Raw genomic sequence first — 20,293 nt, forward strand, 5'->3', positions numbered from 1 at the left:
ACACCACCACCCAGACACTTTTTGGACGGAAAACAAAACAGATGGAAGCATACAGGACTTCATACACCCAGAAAGAACATCCTCTGTTTTCACTTTGAGAAACTTTCCAATTACACTTCATTCCACCTCCACCAACCCTCCTTGCTCAGCATAAAACAGCAGCAAAACCAGCAAAAGATTGGATGTCTCTATGTTAGTGGCTACCCAAGATGTTATCTCTAGAGAGATGCATTTACAAAAGGATAACAGTAAATAAGAACATTAACTATTTGGGAAATACATATGATGAAACAACTAAAGGAACAAGCAGAAGCAAGACGGGATATTTTGCTGAATCAAGCTATTGGCATGTCTATTTATATACTCATTATGCATTTGTATCAATCTTACAAAGTATCACAAAAGGAAAACATTATTCACAGAAGACTAAAGAAATCTTCTGCACTAGACATTTTTTACTTTTCTTCTCTCTCAACCACATGCACAAACGGTAAATTTGGACACATGGATTCATCTCAGTTAGCAACTACTTCCAGAAGTTGAATAATTGTAATAACTAGAGTTATGAGTTGTAAGTTGTTACATAGTATTTGTGAGCAACATGTAAGATGTTATTTTGATCATCTGCTCGGACAGAATCAAAGGCAAGACAATTGTCTTTAGGCACAGGAAAAAAAGCTGATCTGACAAGACTTTCTAGCATGCTTTCTAGAATTAAAGCAAACTCCACGTGCAACTATAGAATTATTCCTTAAGCATCTGAGGTTAGGCTAAATGATGATGTTGCCAGTGGGACGTATTCCTTTAGTAATAACTTCAATTCTTCATGTTCCTTAGATAAGAGCAAAACTCATCTTTTCACTGTGTTTCTACTAAAAAGCCAAGAAGAAAAATTAGCATTTTGAAATGGGTACCAAAGTACTTTAGAAAGACATTTAATAGTTAGAATGCATGCTTATTTGCTAAAAAAATATTGGCAAAGTGACGAAGACAAAATTCCAAACAACTTAATTTAAACGGATTTTTAAAAAAATTATTTATCTGCACATATAACTTGCCCAGCATAATACTACACATGTAACTCAGCTTTTGAAGTTAGGAGTTGTTGTTCTAGACAAACAAATGCTATGTGACCAGGCCCAGCAAATTCTACTATTTAGGCTAAAAATTGACTTGAAGCTAGCATTGTTGTTGCCTTAAAGTACTAACAAAAATCCTAAACTCTTAGAGCAGGTCCTCTCAATGTCTAGTTAATTCCTCTGGGCAAGTAATTTACGAGACCAATCTTACACTGCCTGAGTAGATACAGGTCAAACTTAAGTGCTTGAAATTGGTCTACAGGAGGCTCTACCTCCATCAGCCAACAGAGGAAATTAAAATGATTAATTACCTGTACACTAATGGTCAGTATGTTGAATAATAAAGTTGACTGTTCCTTAATACTAGTAATTATCCTTGCACCTAAATAAGAATTATTTTCTTATGCTGTTGCCATTCTGGTTAAGCTAAACTCGCCAGAACATGTAGCATTTCTTTGTGGTCGGGGAGGTAAATTTTGCCAAAGCAACTGTATAACCAATTTGCCACTTGGCTCAACTGCATGAATAACTAACAACAATTAAATCCTCCTCTTCAAAAGAATTTCTAGTTTTTGCCATGATTCAGCAGCCTTAGTCATTTTGGACCAAACTTTAATTGCTGATGCCAACCAACTGAACCACCCCAAAAGAGTAGTATATAGATTATGAGATTAAGGTTTCACACAAAGCTCCATGAAATGTTTCTAAGGCAGCTGTCACAAACACTTGTTTTGATCTATTTTCGATCCAAATTCTAGAAGGATGCTAGAAATTGTCAGATAAGGTAAGCTGATAGGAACAGGTATTAGATACATGCATTGTAATTTCCAAACTGTATCAAAGTTGAGTTACCAGAAAACTCAAAGGGGTGGAAAGTCACTGATTACTTCAAAATTATGTTTTCACTCACTAGGTTTCCCAGGCAGCTGGACAGTAATACCACCTGACTAAAAAAAACCTCCCTCAACAGTATTTTGCTAACAAAGGCTTCTCCACAGGAAGAGGTCTTTCTAAGTCCCTTGATAAAAACCTTTAATTCAAATGTTTACTTTCCTGCCATATGTATTTTCAAATTCTGCATAAAAATGAGGTATTATCACATACTGCAATGCAGTCTTCCCTGCAATCTGAGGAATGGAAGAGATAGCCTGACCAAAAAAAAAAAAGATACAAGCCATCTAACTGTACATATACCATACAGGGAACCTAAATTTCCACAATCAAAAAAAGTTAGGTTCCTCCCAAAATTAATTCAGAGCAGAAACCTAATCAGTGCCTTGAATAAGCTCTGCTTCAATAATTACTTAAAGCAAAGCCTCTATGTTAAGGCACTGTGCCAAAAAGCATCCAACTTGAACAAGTACCACGAATAACCAGGTAGCCACGTTCGCCTGGATCTTACAGCATGTACAAGGTTGAGGACTCCAAGACACAGGTATTAGCAGGTAACTTTGTAACCTTGTTGGAAAAATGTCAGTCAGTAACGTGAAACTATAAAGGATTAAAATATCATGAAAATTGAGAAAGATGTTGCAAACTAAATGAATAAGGAAACCTCCAAAAGCCAGGAATGCACTATTATCACAGCTCCTTAAAACAGTACTAGTAAGACAACAGTGTTGTGTAAACTGAAGGTTTATTTTCTTCAACTTTCCCTGCCTTGATACTTCCTGTAAGCAGATTGTAATAGCAACACTGATTTGAATAGTTTACCTCCTTACAAGAATTAAAACAAAGCAATTATGCAACACTGATAAGCGAACAACATTTTTCTGAAGTTTGTAAAAATTCTGATGTGGATACCAAAGGGGCACAGAATCTCAGATATTTCTGTAGTGAGAAGACGTTTAAAATAATGAAAATAAACACATCTATTTTAACAAGTCCAAATGGACAATGGTTTTTCTTTTTTTCTTCCTTTCAAAAACCCTAAAACAAACAAAACCCCCACAAAACAAACATAAACCACAATAAAACAAACCCAAAACATTTCTAATCTCTTCCATTTAGGAAAAAGAATCAGTGTTTTTCCCAGACAAAAAGAAAAAAGTTATCTTTATTTTCAAATAAATAAACTACACGACCTGTATAAGTTTATCGTCAAAGAATAGGGGTGGGTGGGTATGTTTGTGTGTGTATGTGTGTGCATACATACATATATGCACATGAAATATATTTAAACTTTGTAAGCTAATTCCATTGTTAGGCAGGGAAGTCCATGGATAACCAAAACAAATCCAGATTTTCCACAAATTCGATTACTATTCTAAAAGTTAATAAAAGCATGTTTGAGGAAACAGTTAATGCTCTCTTACTGAACCGAGGTGTCTGAATTTTTAGAAGCTATTTATACACATTAAAACAAACTCAAGAACATCTTCAAACACAGGTTATGACTTCACCTAAGCCTTCCGTGCCTCTTGTAAAAAAATTTGCCTCATTCCAACCCATTCAACTTTTAACAGACAAAATTTTATTTGCCTTCCAATCTTACCTCAAGTTTTGCGGTGCTTCACCAAACAAACTGCAAATTTCTCTAATCTGTTTCAGTGCAGGAATGACCCATTTGTCATTTGTGCGAAGCTCTTCTATAAAACGATCTATCCACTGGATCTTTTGTGTATCTCGATCCTTAAAGAACAAACATTTATAATTAAAATCAAGTATACTGCAGAAACTATCATCATTCCCTTACTTTGTTTCCAAGATAGAACAGAACATACAAAGCCACACAAATAGTAGATCAACTGAGTTCTGAAGCACACCATCGTAAGAGAAGTATCTGAGCAGCCATACATGTTGGCAGAAGGTATGTGTGTTACAAACTCTGCCTGCATGCACTCGAGCATTCAGTGTGTATTTAAGAAAACCTGTAGCTAGATAGTATCCTCAGTGTTTAAATAATTTGCTCTTTCCTTTCTTTCATTTATTTCCACTCCCTGGTATGCAGAGTGAACTGCTGTAAAATACCAATAAGCAATGAGAAACTGGTTTTTAACAACTAAAAAACAAAACCTGCCAGTGGCTGTCAAGACAAATAATGGATTAATTTGGAATCACCATAAAATATTATTCTGGAAGACTTCCACAGTAGTTTGGGTGGGGAAGGAGAGAGTGTAATAATTTTCACTGTCCGTTGCTAGGTCCTTTCTAATATTATACAAGACCTACAAGGACTTACTGAAAAACACCCAAACAAATTAGCATAATCAAGTTCAGAAAAAAGCAAAGACAGGAGTGGGGCTGCTTATCCTTTCTCCCTATTTACTTCACAGTTTGGTGCTTTTCCAACTGCTCCAACATGGTCATTACGGTATGTCACCAACTGCAACAAGACAGGCAAACATGTATTTCACTCTCTCCAACTAAAGCACAAACTGTGTTATTTAAAATACGTCCGATAACATTTTAAAAATACCTGGATGTTGATAGGATAATACAAATCTATAAGGAACACTTTTGTTAAATTACCAAATCCCTTGAATTTTCATGGGAGATTGAAGGAAACTGTCAGTGACTGACTTCACTGTAGGACATACCAGATTACTCACCTGTGAACAGCTGTAATCTAAGATTTTAATATGGGCACTAAGAGCCTGGTCCATGATATCAACTGGTACATCGTCACTATGAGCCAAATTCCACAGAAGGTTCAGCACTTTATGTGCCATCACACCGTCCTTGTCATCCTCTGCAAGACGACGAATTAACTCAAGTAGTTTCTCACGCTGTTTCTTGCTTGCATTTGTCCAACTTGCCTAAGAAAAGATTTTATTTGATATGAAAACCAGTCCATTTTAATTCCACACATAACCTGCACTGTTAACAAATGATGCAATAATAAACTGATGCAACTATATAAAGAATTCACATTAATTTCTTTCATCAAAAATAAATAGTCCATTAGATCAATACATAAGTCAGACAAAACTGAATAGCTCTAGTGTTTACAACTAAAATGTATTCAACTTCAGACTTAAAAAAAAAAGAATCTTTAAATAAAGATCACAAATGTGCTTGTAAAAGTTAATATTACCATTAACAAGTTCACCAACAGTCAAAATAGAGTGGACTCAGCTGCTTCTTGCAAATGCTTTCTCAAAACTCCTACGCTTATACTTAAAAGACTTCTTAAATAACTCATAATCACTAAACGAGTAAAATTTTTTAATATCACTGGTGCCTCTGAATCTGACAAAGAAACATCCTCTGCATTAAGTTAACCTTTTTCTGAGTAAGTTTCCAATACAGCATTACTTCATATCCATCTCTCAAGGTCAGACACAACTTGCAACAGTTTACATGTAGAATTCCTGAGCATTTAGTTCAGTATCTAGATTACAGAACTTCAGACTCATATTTACCAAACTAGGACACCCCCATTAACTGGAGCACAAATTGTGAGTATAACACAACTATCTAAAACCAGAAAACTGAGTCTACAAAGCTGGCTTGAATTTTTCTAGTACAGCTGGTCACCTCCTAGAAGTGAAACAGGAAAATAAGCCAAATAGCACCACTGCTGGAAGCTACAAATGTTAATGGTAGCATATGTAAAAAGCCAGTGAATAACAAACTTCGCAAAACAACTTGTTTCTGAATTTCAATCAAATCATTATATGTTTATAAACATTCAACATTATCTTCCTGAGACTGTTTCACTCTGTATCTATGTTAACCAGAGAAAAAATTATTACATGATAAAGAGGAAGTTGGGGGAGCAGGGAACGGAAGTCCTTGATCTTCTCTACTTAAAGATCAAAAGTAGCAATACCCAGTAAGCTTGATGAAACCTACTCTAAAGCTAGGAGAAAAAACACTATTTACTAAGCCACCAACACTTAATAATTTGGAACAAATGCAAAAAGTTATTTAAGATAAGTAACATTTTATTTGAAAAATTCAATATTCCTAGGATTTCTAAATGTCACTTTAATACTACAGGCCTCAACAGATAGGCATTATCCAAAAGCGTTTAAACCAGAAAATAAAACTGTCAATTAAACTAGCATAACTAGTCTTTGCTTTAGACAGGAAGCAAGTTGAAAATCTCACAATGAATGCTCATTAAAGAACAGCAGAACCTAGCATTTCTAATATTAAATATTACAGACTGTTGCTATACACATTAAGTCTTTTAAAACAAGGAAACTGCCCATATCTAAAATAAGCAGAAAGTAGACACTGAAAGAGTCACAAATCTGTATCCAACTTCACAACCCATTTCCTGAATACAGTCAGAAGAATGTGCATAGTTACCTTAAAACAATCAAACAGGTGATCAAGCTGTTCAGGAGAGAAATCCCAAGCTAATTTTGCAAGGAGATCATGTACATTTTTTACAATGGCTTCATGTTTTCCTGCCTGTCAAGACGACAAAAAGAATTGACCAATATTTATATCAATCTCTATTAAGTCAAGCAGTAAGACATACTACATCATTTTTACAAGAAGACTGAGATGGCCAGCAAGAAAAGCTGATGCTGTGGGAGCAGCATGGCAAACTAAATACTTCACTGGGAAGTCACATACTTACACGTACAAGGGAAAACTAGGAAAACTAAACATCGTTTAGTACTTGTGTGTACACAAGTATTTATTTAGAATATAAATACTGCAGTATTTATATTCTAAATTTAATCTTTTTTTTTTTACCCCCCCCCCATGCTGGGACAGTAGATCATAAACTCTTAAGGGGTATTTTAACTTAGAAATCAGTATTTTACTTTAATGTAGTTCTGGGTGGGGGTTTTTTGTTTTGTTTTGCTGAGGTTGGTTTTTTTTTTTTTTAAAGAAAGGACTCAAAATTCACCTCCTCAATGAATTTCATTGAGGTGTTTTAAGCTCTAAAACAATTTTTAGTATTTCCACATAGTTTCTCATGCTGAAGAACGTCCTTTGTGCTAGTGGATTCATGGACAACTAAAGCTTTCTATTACAAATTACTTGTTGGCAGACAACATTTTAAAGTCCAGCAGCTTATAAACTTAAGAAGTCTAACAATCAAACAATGAATGGCAAGATGTTGAGTTATTTAAAACAGTGTGTAGTATATGACAGTTTGGTGTATATCACAATTTTGACATTTGAGGGGGAAGGAGGAAGACAATAAGGAAAAAATAGGTAGCTCAGTTTGAACTCTGGGTAAGAAGAAAATTTCCTTCCTACATGCCTGGGCTGGAAAATGCATCCTGTGCTGTAAATCTGCACTCAGAAACCACAATTTTGGACTATATGAATCAACAGCTGATTTACTGTAGTAAAATTTCCTGTAAGTGTAGAATAAAAAATGCAAACCAAATACCTAGAAAACAAACTCTGATGTAATTAATCTTGTACAGTATTAAAAATGCATGCATGAGCAGTTTTGAAATTCATTTCCTTCTAAAAGCTTGCATCAGTAGTTCACTTAAACAACAAAAAAAAAAGATACTAATAGCTTTGTTACATGCTGTGCCATAAATTCTTTATAGTGTGCCATAAATTTTTCTTTTAAAAAAGTGAATTTAAGTAGTAACATTTGTTTTCATGTTATGGGTCAGATTACAAGAGAGGGAATTACTAAACCACTTATTCCACTTGATTTTGCAAAACATTGTGTCATTTTTCTCTCTGACCAGATCATTTCCCAGATAGAAAGAAAAACTGAGAGCACACAGGGCAGAAAGAGCATCTACAATATAACAAATAAAAGGAGCACAGCTGCCCAGGGGGCAGGGCAAGAAGACTAAGGAATAAAACACTCCTGTCTTGGGAGGGTTTTAACAGACATGGGGAAGCCGTACAAGACAGTAGGAAGAGGTAAGGAACCTGGTGTGTGAACTGTCAGCTTGCTGTGCTCAAACAGGGAAGCGCATGTCAAGTTCTAGTTAAATGCTCCAGAATGTAAGTAAGCAGACTCCAACACTACACTAATCTCTGCAAATTTATTTCTTGTCCAGCTGGATCCTTCCCTGTGGCTTAACAGGCTGCAACTTAATGCTTGCCTTTACAGACTTCCAACATTATTCCTTGAATCAAATATACTTCTACTTTGTGAGCACTTACCTTCTAAGACACAAAAACACTTCAATAAAACTTAAAACTTATGTTGCCTTCTAAAGGCAAAAGCAGCATGACTTTATTACTTTTCATAAACTACTTATTTTTATTCTAGTTGTATACTGAGATTCTCAGAGCACTTCCATACTCTCAACTGTAAATTTGTGCATGCTTACCCTCTAAACCCAGGCAGCAACATAACAATTCTAGCCTGAAAGCAAAACCACACCATTGCTGCACTAAGCCAGAGCTAAAATAGCCTGCCTGTTATATAAAGCTACACAGTAAATCAACGCCTCGCTACTGAATTTCATGCTCCAGCTGCTCTTAGAAGCAGTCATTTAATAAGAACTTCTACAAACTACTAAACACAAGGAATAGTGAAGTTGGTGACAATCATTCTGTATTAGCAGATTTTGGTATTCTTACCTTTTAGTCTATTTTAATTCCATGGCCAAAGCTACAGTGAAACCATGTACCTGAACAATACTTAGTGAATTCAACTTTCACACACACAGACACGCAAAAACCAACCAAAAACCAAAAAACAGAACAGGGCAAAACTGCAGCAACTGCACTTGTGGCAACTACCGAATTAAAAGCCAGGTATTTGAGTGTACGGGAGATTTATTCCTAAATTATGTTTTTGCAACTGTTGGAGTTGCAAACAAACCCTATCTTTAACGGGTTGCACCACTTGTTCACATTTTTCTGGAAGGGTAAAATGTTTGGCTTAAGCCAGCTTATTCACATGTCCCATTTCCAGGCACTATGAGTAATATAATTGCTTGGAAAACTGTTTTCCAAATTTCAGAATTTTTTTTTCCCCCCTTATAAAAGCTGAGGCTCTAATATAGCTAATACAAGCCTACTAACAGCAAACTAACTTCTCAAAATTTCCTCCCCCACAAGTCCTCTTACAAAGACAGTCTGGAAAGGTCTACAGACCACATGCTGAAAACTAACAGTATGATCACAGACCTTAATTCAAGTAATCTGTGTATTACTCTGTTACATGATGTAAATTTCTAAACAGGACTTAGGGATAAAAAGAAAATAAAGACTTTCTTGAATTTCAACCTGTGTAGTTACTACCATGCTGGAATTGAAGTCCTTAGATTATGAACTTAGTTGAAACACCAGAGATCTCAAGTCAACCCTCCACTACATCACCTGTAGTTCCAAGTCCTTTAACTGTAACCTGAAAATAGCATGCCTGAAAATAGGGGCAGCTGGGTAAGTCCACTTAAGCCAAATTCTTACAGTTTCAGAAGAACATGAACACACATAAACTTGGGAGATAATACTACCCAATTCCTTCTCACGGTTTAACCCCAAGCTGGTAACTAAGCCCCATCTAGCTGCTCACTCACTCCCCACCCCACAGTGGGGTGGGGGAAAGAATCAGAAGAGTAGAAGTGAGAAAATTCATGGGTTCAGATAGTTTAATATGTAAATCTTTTGTTTTACCTACATAGCCCCATAGCCCCCTATAAGCTACTATGGAGAAATTTAACTCTATCCCTGCCAAAACCAGTACAGCCCTCTATCTTGAAAACTAGGTTTAGCCTTCCCACACTTTAAAGACTGGCCTAAGGGCTTACTCGTACAATTAAGTTAGTTTCACTACCAATTACTTATGAACAAAGATATATGTACTCATGCTTGTTTCTATCCTAAAATGACCTTTTATTTTCTGTCTACTCAATAATTAATAATGATTTTGTCTCTCCAACTGCAAATTATGTGTGCTAAACTCATGCAGCCCACAGCTAGGAAGCCCAGCTTCACCAATCATTTAAGTAAACAAGCCAATATTGCAAAAGTTCTCATTTTTCAAAAATAATCGTTACAACACTAAGGAAGGAATTTGCTGCTAAACAGCTTCTAGAACAGTCATTATTATAAGCCTTATTAATAGCACTTTGCCCAGGAAAAAATTATACAACTGTGGTGAACTCAGAGATTAGCAATATTTATTCTTAATGCATTTAAAAATATTAAGTCATAACGTATCATGTTGTTTCATAATCTAGACTTTGCTCAACATTGAGGGTTCCTTAATAATTAAAAAGGATAATCTTTGCACCATGTTCTAAACTGTTCCTTTAGACTTTACATACATGTGCAGATGACCCCTTCTACTAAAGACATTTGAGAAGACAATTTTGAGATCCAGGACCCCCAAAAAAGAACACCATTAGATTTTAAAATTTTCTTTAGTTTTGTCTAACATCAAGCATAAGAAGCACAAGTCCCCATCTTCTCAATACATGACACAGAACAAGATCCCTCCTGCACAGCAGCAGACAAGGAGTTGAATTCTTTACCTGTGCAGCCCAAATGTTGTCAAGATCCTGCAAAGTGAGGGCTTTCTCTTTGATGACAAAACGAAGAATTTTCTCTAACTTCTCTACATATTGAGGTTGATGAAGACTATCTCTCAACACAATTGATAAAATATTATTCTGCTGGATCCATTCCTGAATAGAAAAAGAAATTAGTGCTATCTCAAATTACTGAAGTGTTGCCACTGATATTTAAGCTAAAAAGAAAAATCTCGATCTGTTACAGATTAATGACTTCATATACAATATTCTAATTGGGAGAAGTGAGAAACATGGAGCACAAAAGGAAGGTATTTATCTCTAACTTTCATTTCCTCTTTAAAAGAAAATCAACATTTTATATAATCTAATATGCTAGTCACCGTGATATGTTAAGGGGAAATATTTTTTCAGACATATTAAAATATTGAATGCAAAGTATAAAAATATTCAAACAACTTCAAACATAAAAAGCCAGTGGGAAGAACAGTTAACTCATCTAGTCAAGGAACAAAATTTTTCTCTTCCAATTCACAATCATTAAATATCAAAACCAAATTGTTTAAGCCACTTCTAGCTTTACTGGTACACCTACAGCATATCACATCAAAAGGACACAAGCAAGGACTGAAATATAAAAAGGTTACATTATTTAAGTACTTCCACTTATAGGATTTTTTTTAAAATGCTTTAATTAAATTAGAGGCAAATATTCAAGCCTTATTTAAGTAGATGCAATTTTTTTCAGTGGTGTCATTGACACAGTCAGATTAGGGTCCCGTATTTTTTCCTCTGACTGAAGAAAAGCAGTGTGTACTTTGAGCACTGAAAAAGAAAACAAACATACACAGCATCCTACCTTCCAACAGTGTCCTTGACTACAGACTTACGATATTCAAGCTAGTCTTGTGAAATACTTAAATCTAGAAGTTTTCATTTAAAAACAGAGGTCTTGTCTGAGATGCCAAACTACAGGGAGCATGTAAAAGAAGAGACCTATTTCCTCCTATTGCTTTAAAAAGTGAAACTGCGGTCATTGTTTGTCAGCAGACCTTTTGCAGACAATAAACCTCACAACAGGTAGCCAGTCACAAAGATGGGGAAGAACAGTGCAAAAATCACTTAACTGAATTTCACAAAGATGAAGAGAAAATTGTCCTTACTTTCACTGTATAAATGCTCATTTTAATAGTTCCCTACGTATGCACTTATGCATGAAACAGTAGTCAAAGTATGTAAATATTAAATAAAATAAAAATGTGCTATCTAGAACTTTCTGTACCAAAGAATCCAGCTTCTGGAATGTGAAAAGCGAAGTCGCCACTTAGAACTCTAATGAGAAAGAATTACTTGAAGCACAAAAACCAGACTAGATCCTTATTTAAACGAACATTCAATTTGTAGGCACAGTGGCACTAAAGTTTCAGATGAATTGCACTTGTTTTATCTAGGTTTGGTTTTGGGGTTTTTTTTAAACACTATATAAATACCATACTATTCAAGGATCCCTTTTAAAAGCATGTTTTAGCAGCACTGAAAAATAATTCTCAACAGCAGCTTTGAAACAAATGCAGCAATTTTGCACAGACTACTAATAAAATGACTTGTTACGATGACGTGATACCTACTGTTCATTACACTAGATATGAAAATCAGCAGTGTATGCAGGATCCATAATACATAGCTACTTCTACAGGTGAAGTAATAAGGAGGAAGAAAATCTATTCAATGAATTTCGATGAAGAGGAGAACTTACTGCCATTCTTTCAGCTGTAAGCCATTCTTCCTCTTCAGGATTTCCATGCCGATGAGTATAATATGACACACTGGATATTACTTTGTTAACTTCATTTAGTGCATTCATTTTACCATTGAAAGATGAAATTTGTAACAACCTGTAAGAGAAATTAAATGTAAGAAGTGTGAAAAAAAATAAATGCCAGAAGTAGCATATCATATTAGGAGTAGCATCTTACCTAAGAATCATTTTTAACCTAAATATTTCTAAGTTTTTTACAGTTTCTTCTTGTCCTGGAACTCTTGAAGCTAAGTTCTTTAGAGATTTGATTATCATTGACAGAGCATCATTTTTGGCTTCATTCTTTGCTTCTTTTTTCAGTTCATCATCTGTTAAATTTTCTAAAAATTGTGGAACCATTTCTATAATTGGAAGGAAATATTTCTTCACTGTATGTAATGTTAGAAATTCGTAACATTGTCCAAATGGCCTGAAAAAAAAGAGAAAAGGGATCAAAGTGCCATAATCAGCAGTTGTGCAATATTAAGACAGCAAGGAGCAATTCATTCAAGAAACTCAAGTCTATTTACAAGCACATGAAGTGTTGAAGGTAAACACAAGTAATTAAGAGATGGAGCGAGAAGGGCTTCAAGAAAAGACTAAGCTTTGCCCTAACATGAAATTTCGCTTAGTTCAACTTTTCAAAACATGTAAATTATTAATTTTAAAAAACTTACTTGATGAGAGCTGCAATTATCTGAACATTCAATGCTGATCCACTCATGAAGCGATCATGCAAGATCTGAAATCCATTTAATGTGCCAAACTTGTTGATAAGATCTACTAGCCAACCCTGCAATATAATAAACAGTTATTTTCTGACATTTACAAATTAGCAGCTAGAAACTCTTTCAAGTACCTGTTAGTAACAAAACTTGCTTTAAAAAAAGTCCTTACACAATAAAGTGTTGGAAGGTAATAGAATTGACAGTGAACTTGCCTGTATAGTTTAAATAATTCGGTTTTAAGGAAATGCTTAGAAATAGGCAACACAGTCTTTCCCATTATCATATCAAAAAACCAGATGTTGTATATTAGTTATTCAAAGAATTTTATCAAATATATAGGAATAAAAGTCACTATAATTGAGGTTCACCTTTGGCTGCTAAGTTACTACAGAAAGCACAATGATTCTGGTATTCTCTTCTGGTCCTGGATGTGATAATGCTGCATATAAAAGCCATAAGCATGCAAAATAACATTCTTCTAAACATGGGTTAGCAATGCAAGGAAGTCCAAGGACACCAAGTTATTTATCTTTGGTTCTTACATATCAACAGCAAGCAGGTAAAGGAAAAAAAAAGGAAGAAAAAAAAGCAACAAAAATATAATTTGGTTAGCTCCTGAAGTTGTACTGATGCCATTTGGACCACAATCCTGAAAAAAAATTCAGACCCAAGAACCAGAACAGATTACTAATCTGCACTGCCAGTTCAAAATAAACCAAACCAAAGCAAACAAAACCAAAACACCACAAAAAAACCCCAACAAACCCCCCCCCAACAAACCCCCCCAAACCACACTGACACTAGCAGCCCATGTCCAATTAAAAACATTTCTCCCATCATTGGGGACTGTAAGAAAAGGAAGAGAAAATTCTTACTTTATCACATAATCTCTTCCTCAAAGTATGTCACCTACAAAATCAACTTGAGTGAGAAGGTAAATCCATCAATTGGCAAATAACAGGCAAGCCAATTAACACAGTACAAATGGCATTCCAATAGAGTTGTGCCAGCTAACCACAGAAACACATGACACAGTTTGATTGTGGACCAAAGACTGAAAGAGCTAGAAGGGGAAATTTAACTTATCATGATTTAATGTACAAGTCAAAAGCAGCAGAACATCTTAGCAGTATCTAGAATTCATTTTCTAGAATGAAGGTGGGCTTTTTTTTCCCCTCTAAAAACACTGTTCTATGGCTATTGTGTAATTAGGTTAACACTGCATAAAATTAAAAATACAGGTCTGAAAACGCTCTCATACCTTTGGTGATCGTGGGTCAGGAGGACGGGCATAAAGTTCATCTTCAGCAAGCTGGACTCCTGCAGGAACTGTTTCTGAGGGACGAGTACCATTGTATAAATGGAATTTGCAGTGAGGATTTAAGGCCATGGCAAGAAGTTCAAGAAGAGGAAACCAATCTTGGGACAGCTTGGCCACACAGAGTTCCACTAGTCGATGAGTGTTGTTAATAATACATCTCTATTAAAAAAAAAAAAATCAACAACCAAGATTATGGCAGGTGACTGCACAATGAATATGAACTGTAAGCTCTGGATAAATTGTACCTAGCCTGCAGAGTTGCATAAGAGTTTTACAACATTGTATTTTAATTTGTACTTCCTCCAATAAAGGCTTTAAACAAACTTTAAACTATCTGTTTTCAGCTAAAAATTAAATTTAGGAAAAAACACACAAATATTTTTACTTTTTTGAGACACTCATGAATCGTCACTGAACTATTAAATTTTCCTTCCTTCACCCATTTCTCTCACAGATTTTAATTTGCTTATGAAGATCTTCACAGTTTCCAATTCGGCATGTGACTAGCTGTCCAACAGGTAGTTTCTATATTCAAACAGCTGCTACAAACATTCAGAAGTTAGCAGGTTGCTAAAAGCTTTTACCAAAAAAAGCAAGTTTTCATGTCCTAGCATGCACATAAAAATAAGCAGGTCTCTAGACATCTGGCCAAAGACAGCCTGCCTAACAAAAGCTGCACTACTGAACACAAAAATTTCAGTTCCTCCCCATATCACCTCTCGTGTTTCATTTCCTTCCAAAAACACTAGAGGCAAGAAGATGAAACAATGACAGAAGGATGACTTTTCCCCCCCCACCAAGAACCATATATACAAGAATTCTCCCAGTTCTCTGTCAAGATGAGTTTCAGTGAGATTCAGTCTCTGCAGTCTCCTCATTCTCCTCACAGTCACAAAAAGATAGTCTCCTTCCTCATTTAAATTACTATGCTTTTCAGAAACACAACTTTAAAAACTCACATGAATCTCAAACTTCCAGCCACTCACTGCCTCATCTGTAAGGATTTTTGTGAAAGATATTGTTAACCCATCTCGAAAAAATCGCTGGCATGCTTCACTTTTGACATCAAGGCCTATTTTAAAACAGAAAAGAGAAAAAAAAAAAAGAAACTATTAATTATGCAATTTCATTAGTTAAGTGAACTTTTAAATATTGACAGTAGTTATTTGGACTTTAAAGTTTTGGTGTTCAAAGTTTCAGAATTATTTTAAAAAGAGAAGCCTTGGATGAAGACAAACTTACATAAGCTTGAATGCACAAAAATTTGACGTATTAATGTTCTAGTAAAGCCACCTCAAAAAGTGCATTTTTCAATTATTTTAAAAACACGTGATAGGGTTTTCCTACACCTGTAACACTCAAAGATACAGTAGCAAAAATAACAATAAGTACAATCTTTATCTTCTGTTCTTCTGGTATACATGCATTTATGTTCTTTTCTTATTCAGGTGCTATCAGTAAAACTCAGTGAGTGAAGAGGAGAAAGGGTGAGATCTGCTCAGCTTCTCAGACACAATTAACTTGCAGAAATAAACATAAATCCTTCTGTCTCTCACCCTCACTTGAAGTACAGTTTCTTGTAATTCCACTGCCAGGACCCTACCTACCTGGACCCCAACACTGCCGTGAACCTTTGCAGCCACCATATGTCAAGTTTAATTTTAAAGAACAGTGCTCCATACTTTTCTTTCAGCTATTTTAAAACTCTGGAGTTATTTATAAACCAGTACTTCAAGAAATCTGTACTTCCCCTTCAAAAGTTCAGTTAGAAAATCTGAATAGGGCTAAAAGTCAACAGAAAAATATATTGAACATGTACCAGTACACACTGGAAACAATGAAAGCCACTGGACACGTTACAAAAAAGAAAACTCTGAACTGCCTGCACAGTTTCTTTACAAAACAAGTTTAATCTTCAATCAGGGAATCTTAGCATTCAACAAGCCTACAGTGTCCAGATTCACAAAAATTACCACCACCACCACCCACCCCTCCTTGCAATCTCCTTAATGAGACATCCCAACAATAACTTCCACTGTTTTGGGAAGGATTGATTTAAGTTCCTCATAGTCACAAACAATGACACAACAGAGATTGCTTTAAAAAGTGGTCACAGAACATCTGCCCTGCTTCTTAGTGCATACCACAAAGGCTTTCCAAACTCCCGTCACAGGGCTTGCTAGCTTATGCTCTTATGGTGCATGCAGCTCTCAAGCAACTCAAGTAAAGCAGGAATTTTTGGAGAGCTCCTGTCACCTCCTTGAAAACTACTCCAGTATTCCCTCTTTTTAATCACTACCAGAGGTACATGATATACATAGATTACGTGGCCAAGTATAAAAAACTCCACTGCCTGGAGAGGTTGCGGAGTCTCCTTCTCCGGAGATATTCAAAACCCACCTGGACACGATCCTGTGCAACATGCTCTAAGTGACCCTGCTCTAGCAAGGGGGGTTGGACTAGATGATCTCTAGAGGTCCCTTCCGACCCTTACCAATCTGTGAATATCTTCCTATGTAGCTTGCAGTCTGGATAGCTGACAACCCTACACTATATAGTAAGTGCCAAGACCAATAACAAAAGGGCCACAAGCCACAGCAATGACAACACGACAAGAGAAGAGAGATGGGCACTGCCTAACACTTAGGCATTTGCAGTAAAGGACTTTGTTAAATTAACTCCTCAAGGAGTAAAGATGACAACTTCACCTAAAAACAAAACAGAGGACAGGGAGGGCATCCAATGTTGTCAACTTGACCTAGGGGAAATGTTCCTTTCTGAACCCAAATGTAACTGTGAACTTTACTCTTGAATACAAATTTAAAAGCAGGCACTCAAGTGATTTTAATGGTCCTTAGGGTACCAGTATACTGCACTGAAACCTCTCAAACATTCAAGTACTTCTTGGACCATCTCTCCCCATAATGGTTGGCCAACTTCAGTCAGCAAGACATTTCAAACCAAGTTCAGGAATACCAAAACAGAGTATGTTTCAAAATACATTGTCCTTTCTGCACTTCATTGAACTTGGAAACAGCAAGAAGATGTAGAACCTTAGAAGATACTTGTATGACTCGCAGATCTACAATCACTTTTTACCTTCTCCCACAACATCTACAAGGACAAGAGTATCATCAAAAGCGAGGTACAGGAGTCCCAGAGGACAGCAGGTTGGGAAAGGAAGCAAGAGTAATCCAAAGACAGTGAGAAGAGACACAGCAATTACACTGGACACCTGGTACCTACTGTTTGAATCAGATTCAGTATCACTAACTCTTAAGTAGACCACAAGCAGCCATTTTTCTCCCCGTTCTCCAAATTCTGAGGGCAGAGAAGGATAAGGAAGAATACAAGAGATAAGTAAGTGCATGCAGCCCTGAGCTAAGTATTTAGAGAAAAGTTGAAGAAATGGATTATGTAGTGAGAAAAAAGTCAATATGAAAGGAAAAGGTGATGTGTAACATACAGTATATGGGACCTGCAATTAAGGGACTGGAGGAAGAACAGAGGGCTGTTTGATTTCTGTACCTACACTTATAAGTGGTCAATGTGCGAGAGAAACCACGCAGAATGTATCAACCCTGCCACAAGAGCAGAAACACTCTAGGTCCAAAAAACCTGTTAGTCCAGATTCAACTGTAGATGAACAACTCCAATGCATCTGAGGGGTATTCAGCAGTATAGGGCTGGAGCACCAAGGCCCCAAGCAAAGTCACCCAGCTCCTCTTCTCCAGGACTTTGGATCGCACAACTTTGTAGCTGCAACCCCAGAGCTGAGCTGGCTCCACGCACTGTGGAGTGTGACACTGTGCCAGTGAAGCCTCTCCCAGACCTGGAGCCTCCAGAAGCGCAGCACAGAAATCTTTCAGCAGCTTGGCAAGAGCTGGCTTAGACCCTGCAGAACTGACAGTGACCTGGAGCTAATAAGCTCTAGGGAAATCCACACTTGCCCAAGGGGACAGTGGCTACACATGGCACACTCAGATTCTAACAGACTTTCAATAACTCTTAATCATCAGGAGTATGAGAGTCCTTCTACATCATGACACTACACTGGCCCTCCTGTAGTTCATTTCACTGAATTGGTTCTTGCCCAAATACCTGGCTAAGAAACTTTGGAACACAACAACACAAATCTGATGCCCTTGCTTTAGTTTGATAGCTAAAAATAACTATTTCAAGAAAATGCAGAAGATACAGCTTCAGAAAGGAACTCAAGAGAGGTCCCACAGAAATACAGGCGGATCATCCAGAGAGAGATGGTCTTCAGAGAGGATGCTGGAAACAACTCCCATTACTGGGCTGCCCAGATTTTGCATGCACATGTGCTCATGCAGACATACACCCCCCCCCCCCCTTTTTTTTTTTTAGGATCTAGGGCCTGCCTCTCTACACTTTCCTACTCTGTAAGCCTTTGTAATTCATCAAAAAACAAAGATCTGAGATTAAGGTTTAAGTTGTGAAGTGAAATCTCATTTCAGTTTAAATAAGCTCCAAATTCTAAAATGCCTTGCACCTTGCTTGTGTGTGTCACATCGGAAAGTTTTGGCAGCATGTTAAAAACTGAATGTAAGCATTAGGAGCAATAAAATCCACAACAAAGATGGAGCAGTGCAGAGTTGTTCAGGGAATTTTGAAAGAAAGAGCAGGGAATATTCTAGCCTATTAAAAAACAAACAAACAAACCAACCAAAACCCTAAACCAAACTGGTTTAGTTTGTTGTGGGGTTTTTTTTGTTTTGTTTTCTTCTAAATTTAGAGCATCTAACTCACTATGACATTTATTTCTGGAGCAAATCTCATTACTCAAAACACTTCATAAGTATTCCAGAATTATTGTGAAGATAAACATCAGTCTTACTGTAAACGCTATTTTTCAAATAGGTTTTCTTCTATAAGCAAGTAACTCCAGACTATCATTTGATAGTCTCATGACGTGCTTAATAAAGAATAATATATTGATGCTTACACATAGAAAGATAATCTTCTGTAAATAAACGCATCTACCAGGAATAATGCAAGTCAGAGTCTAGACAGGATTCATACTACTCCATCAAATTTGCTCCTTGCATTTGAAGGTGGTAATGATGACATTTAATTGTTATGAGTACATTTAATTCAGTTCAGCTATTTCCCTTTCAATTTTAGTTCCTGAAAAGATTTAGAGAAGATGAAAATATTACTGTTGTTTTATAGACAGGGTCACAAAGACAACAGTTATCCCAAAGTCACTCCAGAATGCCAATGCCGATGGCCACTGGCAATGTTAGGAACAAAAGCTACTTAAGAACTCTAACCACTAGAAAATGGTGCTTGATAAAAAAATTAAAAAATAGCAGGGTCTTTTTAGGTTTTGTTGCTTCACAATCTAAATGAGTTACAGACTGCAATATAAAATTTATGTAATTCAACAGCTGGTTATTTTTCAATTTGTCCTTTCAGTTCTTCCCTTTTGAAACAGAACTCCTCAGATTAAGAAAAATGCCCACAGACTTGTAATAAGGTGTCCAATTTTAGATTCTACTGATATAACGGAACACATTTTCCATCTACTAAAAAATGTACACAACAGAATAATTTATATTACTTCTCTATATATACACAGCTCTGAAACAGTGTCCGCCAAGTTTGAGCTACCCAGTGTCAGTTACACCAAGCGAGCACCCTATCATATTCCTTGACCACTGAAAGTTATTTAAATAAGAACCATCTCAGCCATCACGTAGCTTCAAGTACCAAGGGAAAAAAAAAATCTAGGATGTAACTGTACAGATAACACAGTTAAACTACTTCCAACAGCTTTCCTTGTTTTCTTCTTAGCCAATAATCCTTGTGTACGTACACACATAGGAATTCATCTAGAAGGCAAGAGGAAGAATAATTAAATAGCAACGCAGAAGCCCTTTTCAGAATTGGACATCAACAACTTCAGAAAAATCAAAGCGTATAAAGCATATGAATAGATTTCCAGTGTCTTTCATGACTTCAAGAGAAAAAAG

The 20,293-nt window shown here is 36.3% G+C and overlaps 1 protein-coding gene across 4 annotated transcripts in view; it reads right to left on the reverse strand.

Annotated features, from left to right (window-relative positions):
- Positions 1-20,293, reverse strand: part of USP9X (ubiquitin specific peptidase 9 X-linked) — a 108,090-nt gene that overhangs the window by 56,964 nt on the left and 30,833 nt on the right. For all 4 annotated transcript variants that reach the window (XM_054813534.1, XM_054813532.1, XM_054813533.1 and 1 more), the window contains 9 exons: positions 15,254-15,366; positions 14,235-14,453; positions 12,923-13,038; positions 12,424-12,675; positions 12,204-12,342; positions 10,451-10,603; positions 6,339-6,443; positions 4,631-4,837; positions 3,574-3,710 (listed from right to left, as the gene is read on the reverse strand). In XM_054813534.1, coding sequence (XP_054669509.1) covers positions 3,574-3,710; positions 4,631-4,837; positions 6,339-6,443; positions 10,451-10,603; positions 12,204-12,342; positions 12,424-12,675; positions 12,923-13,038; positions 14,235-14,453; positions 15,254-15,366 — 1,441 coding nt within the window. The remainder of the gene's footprint in view (positions 1-3,573; positions 3,711-4,630; positions 4,838-6,338; positions 6,444-10,450; positions 10,604-12,203; positions 12,343-12,423; positions 12,676-12,922; positions 13,039-14,234; positions 14,454-15,253; positions 15,367-20,293) is intronic.

Source organism: Grus americana, chromosome 1 (assembly GCF_028858705.1).
Source record: "Grus americana isolate bGruAme1 chromosome 1, bGruAme1.mat, whole genome shotgun sequence".
In the NCBI taxonomy this organism is placed as follows: Eukaryota; Metazoa; Chordata; class Aves; order Gruiformes; family Gruidae; genus Grus; species Grus americana.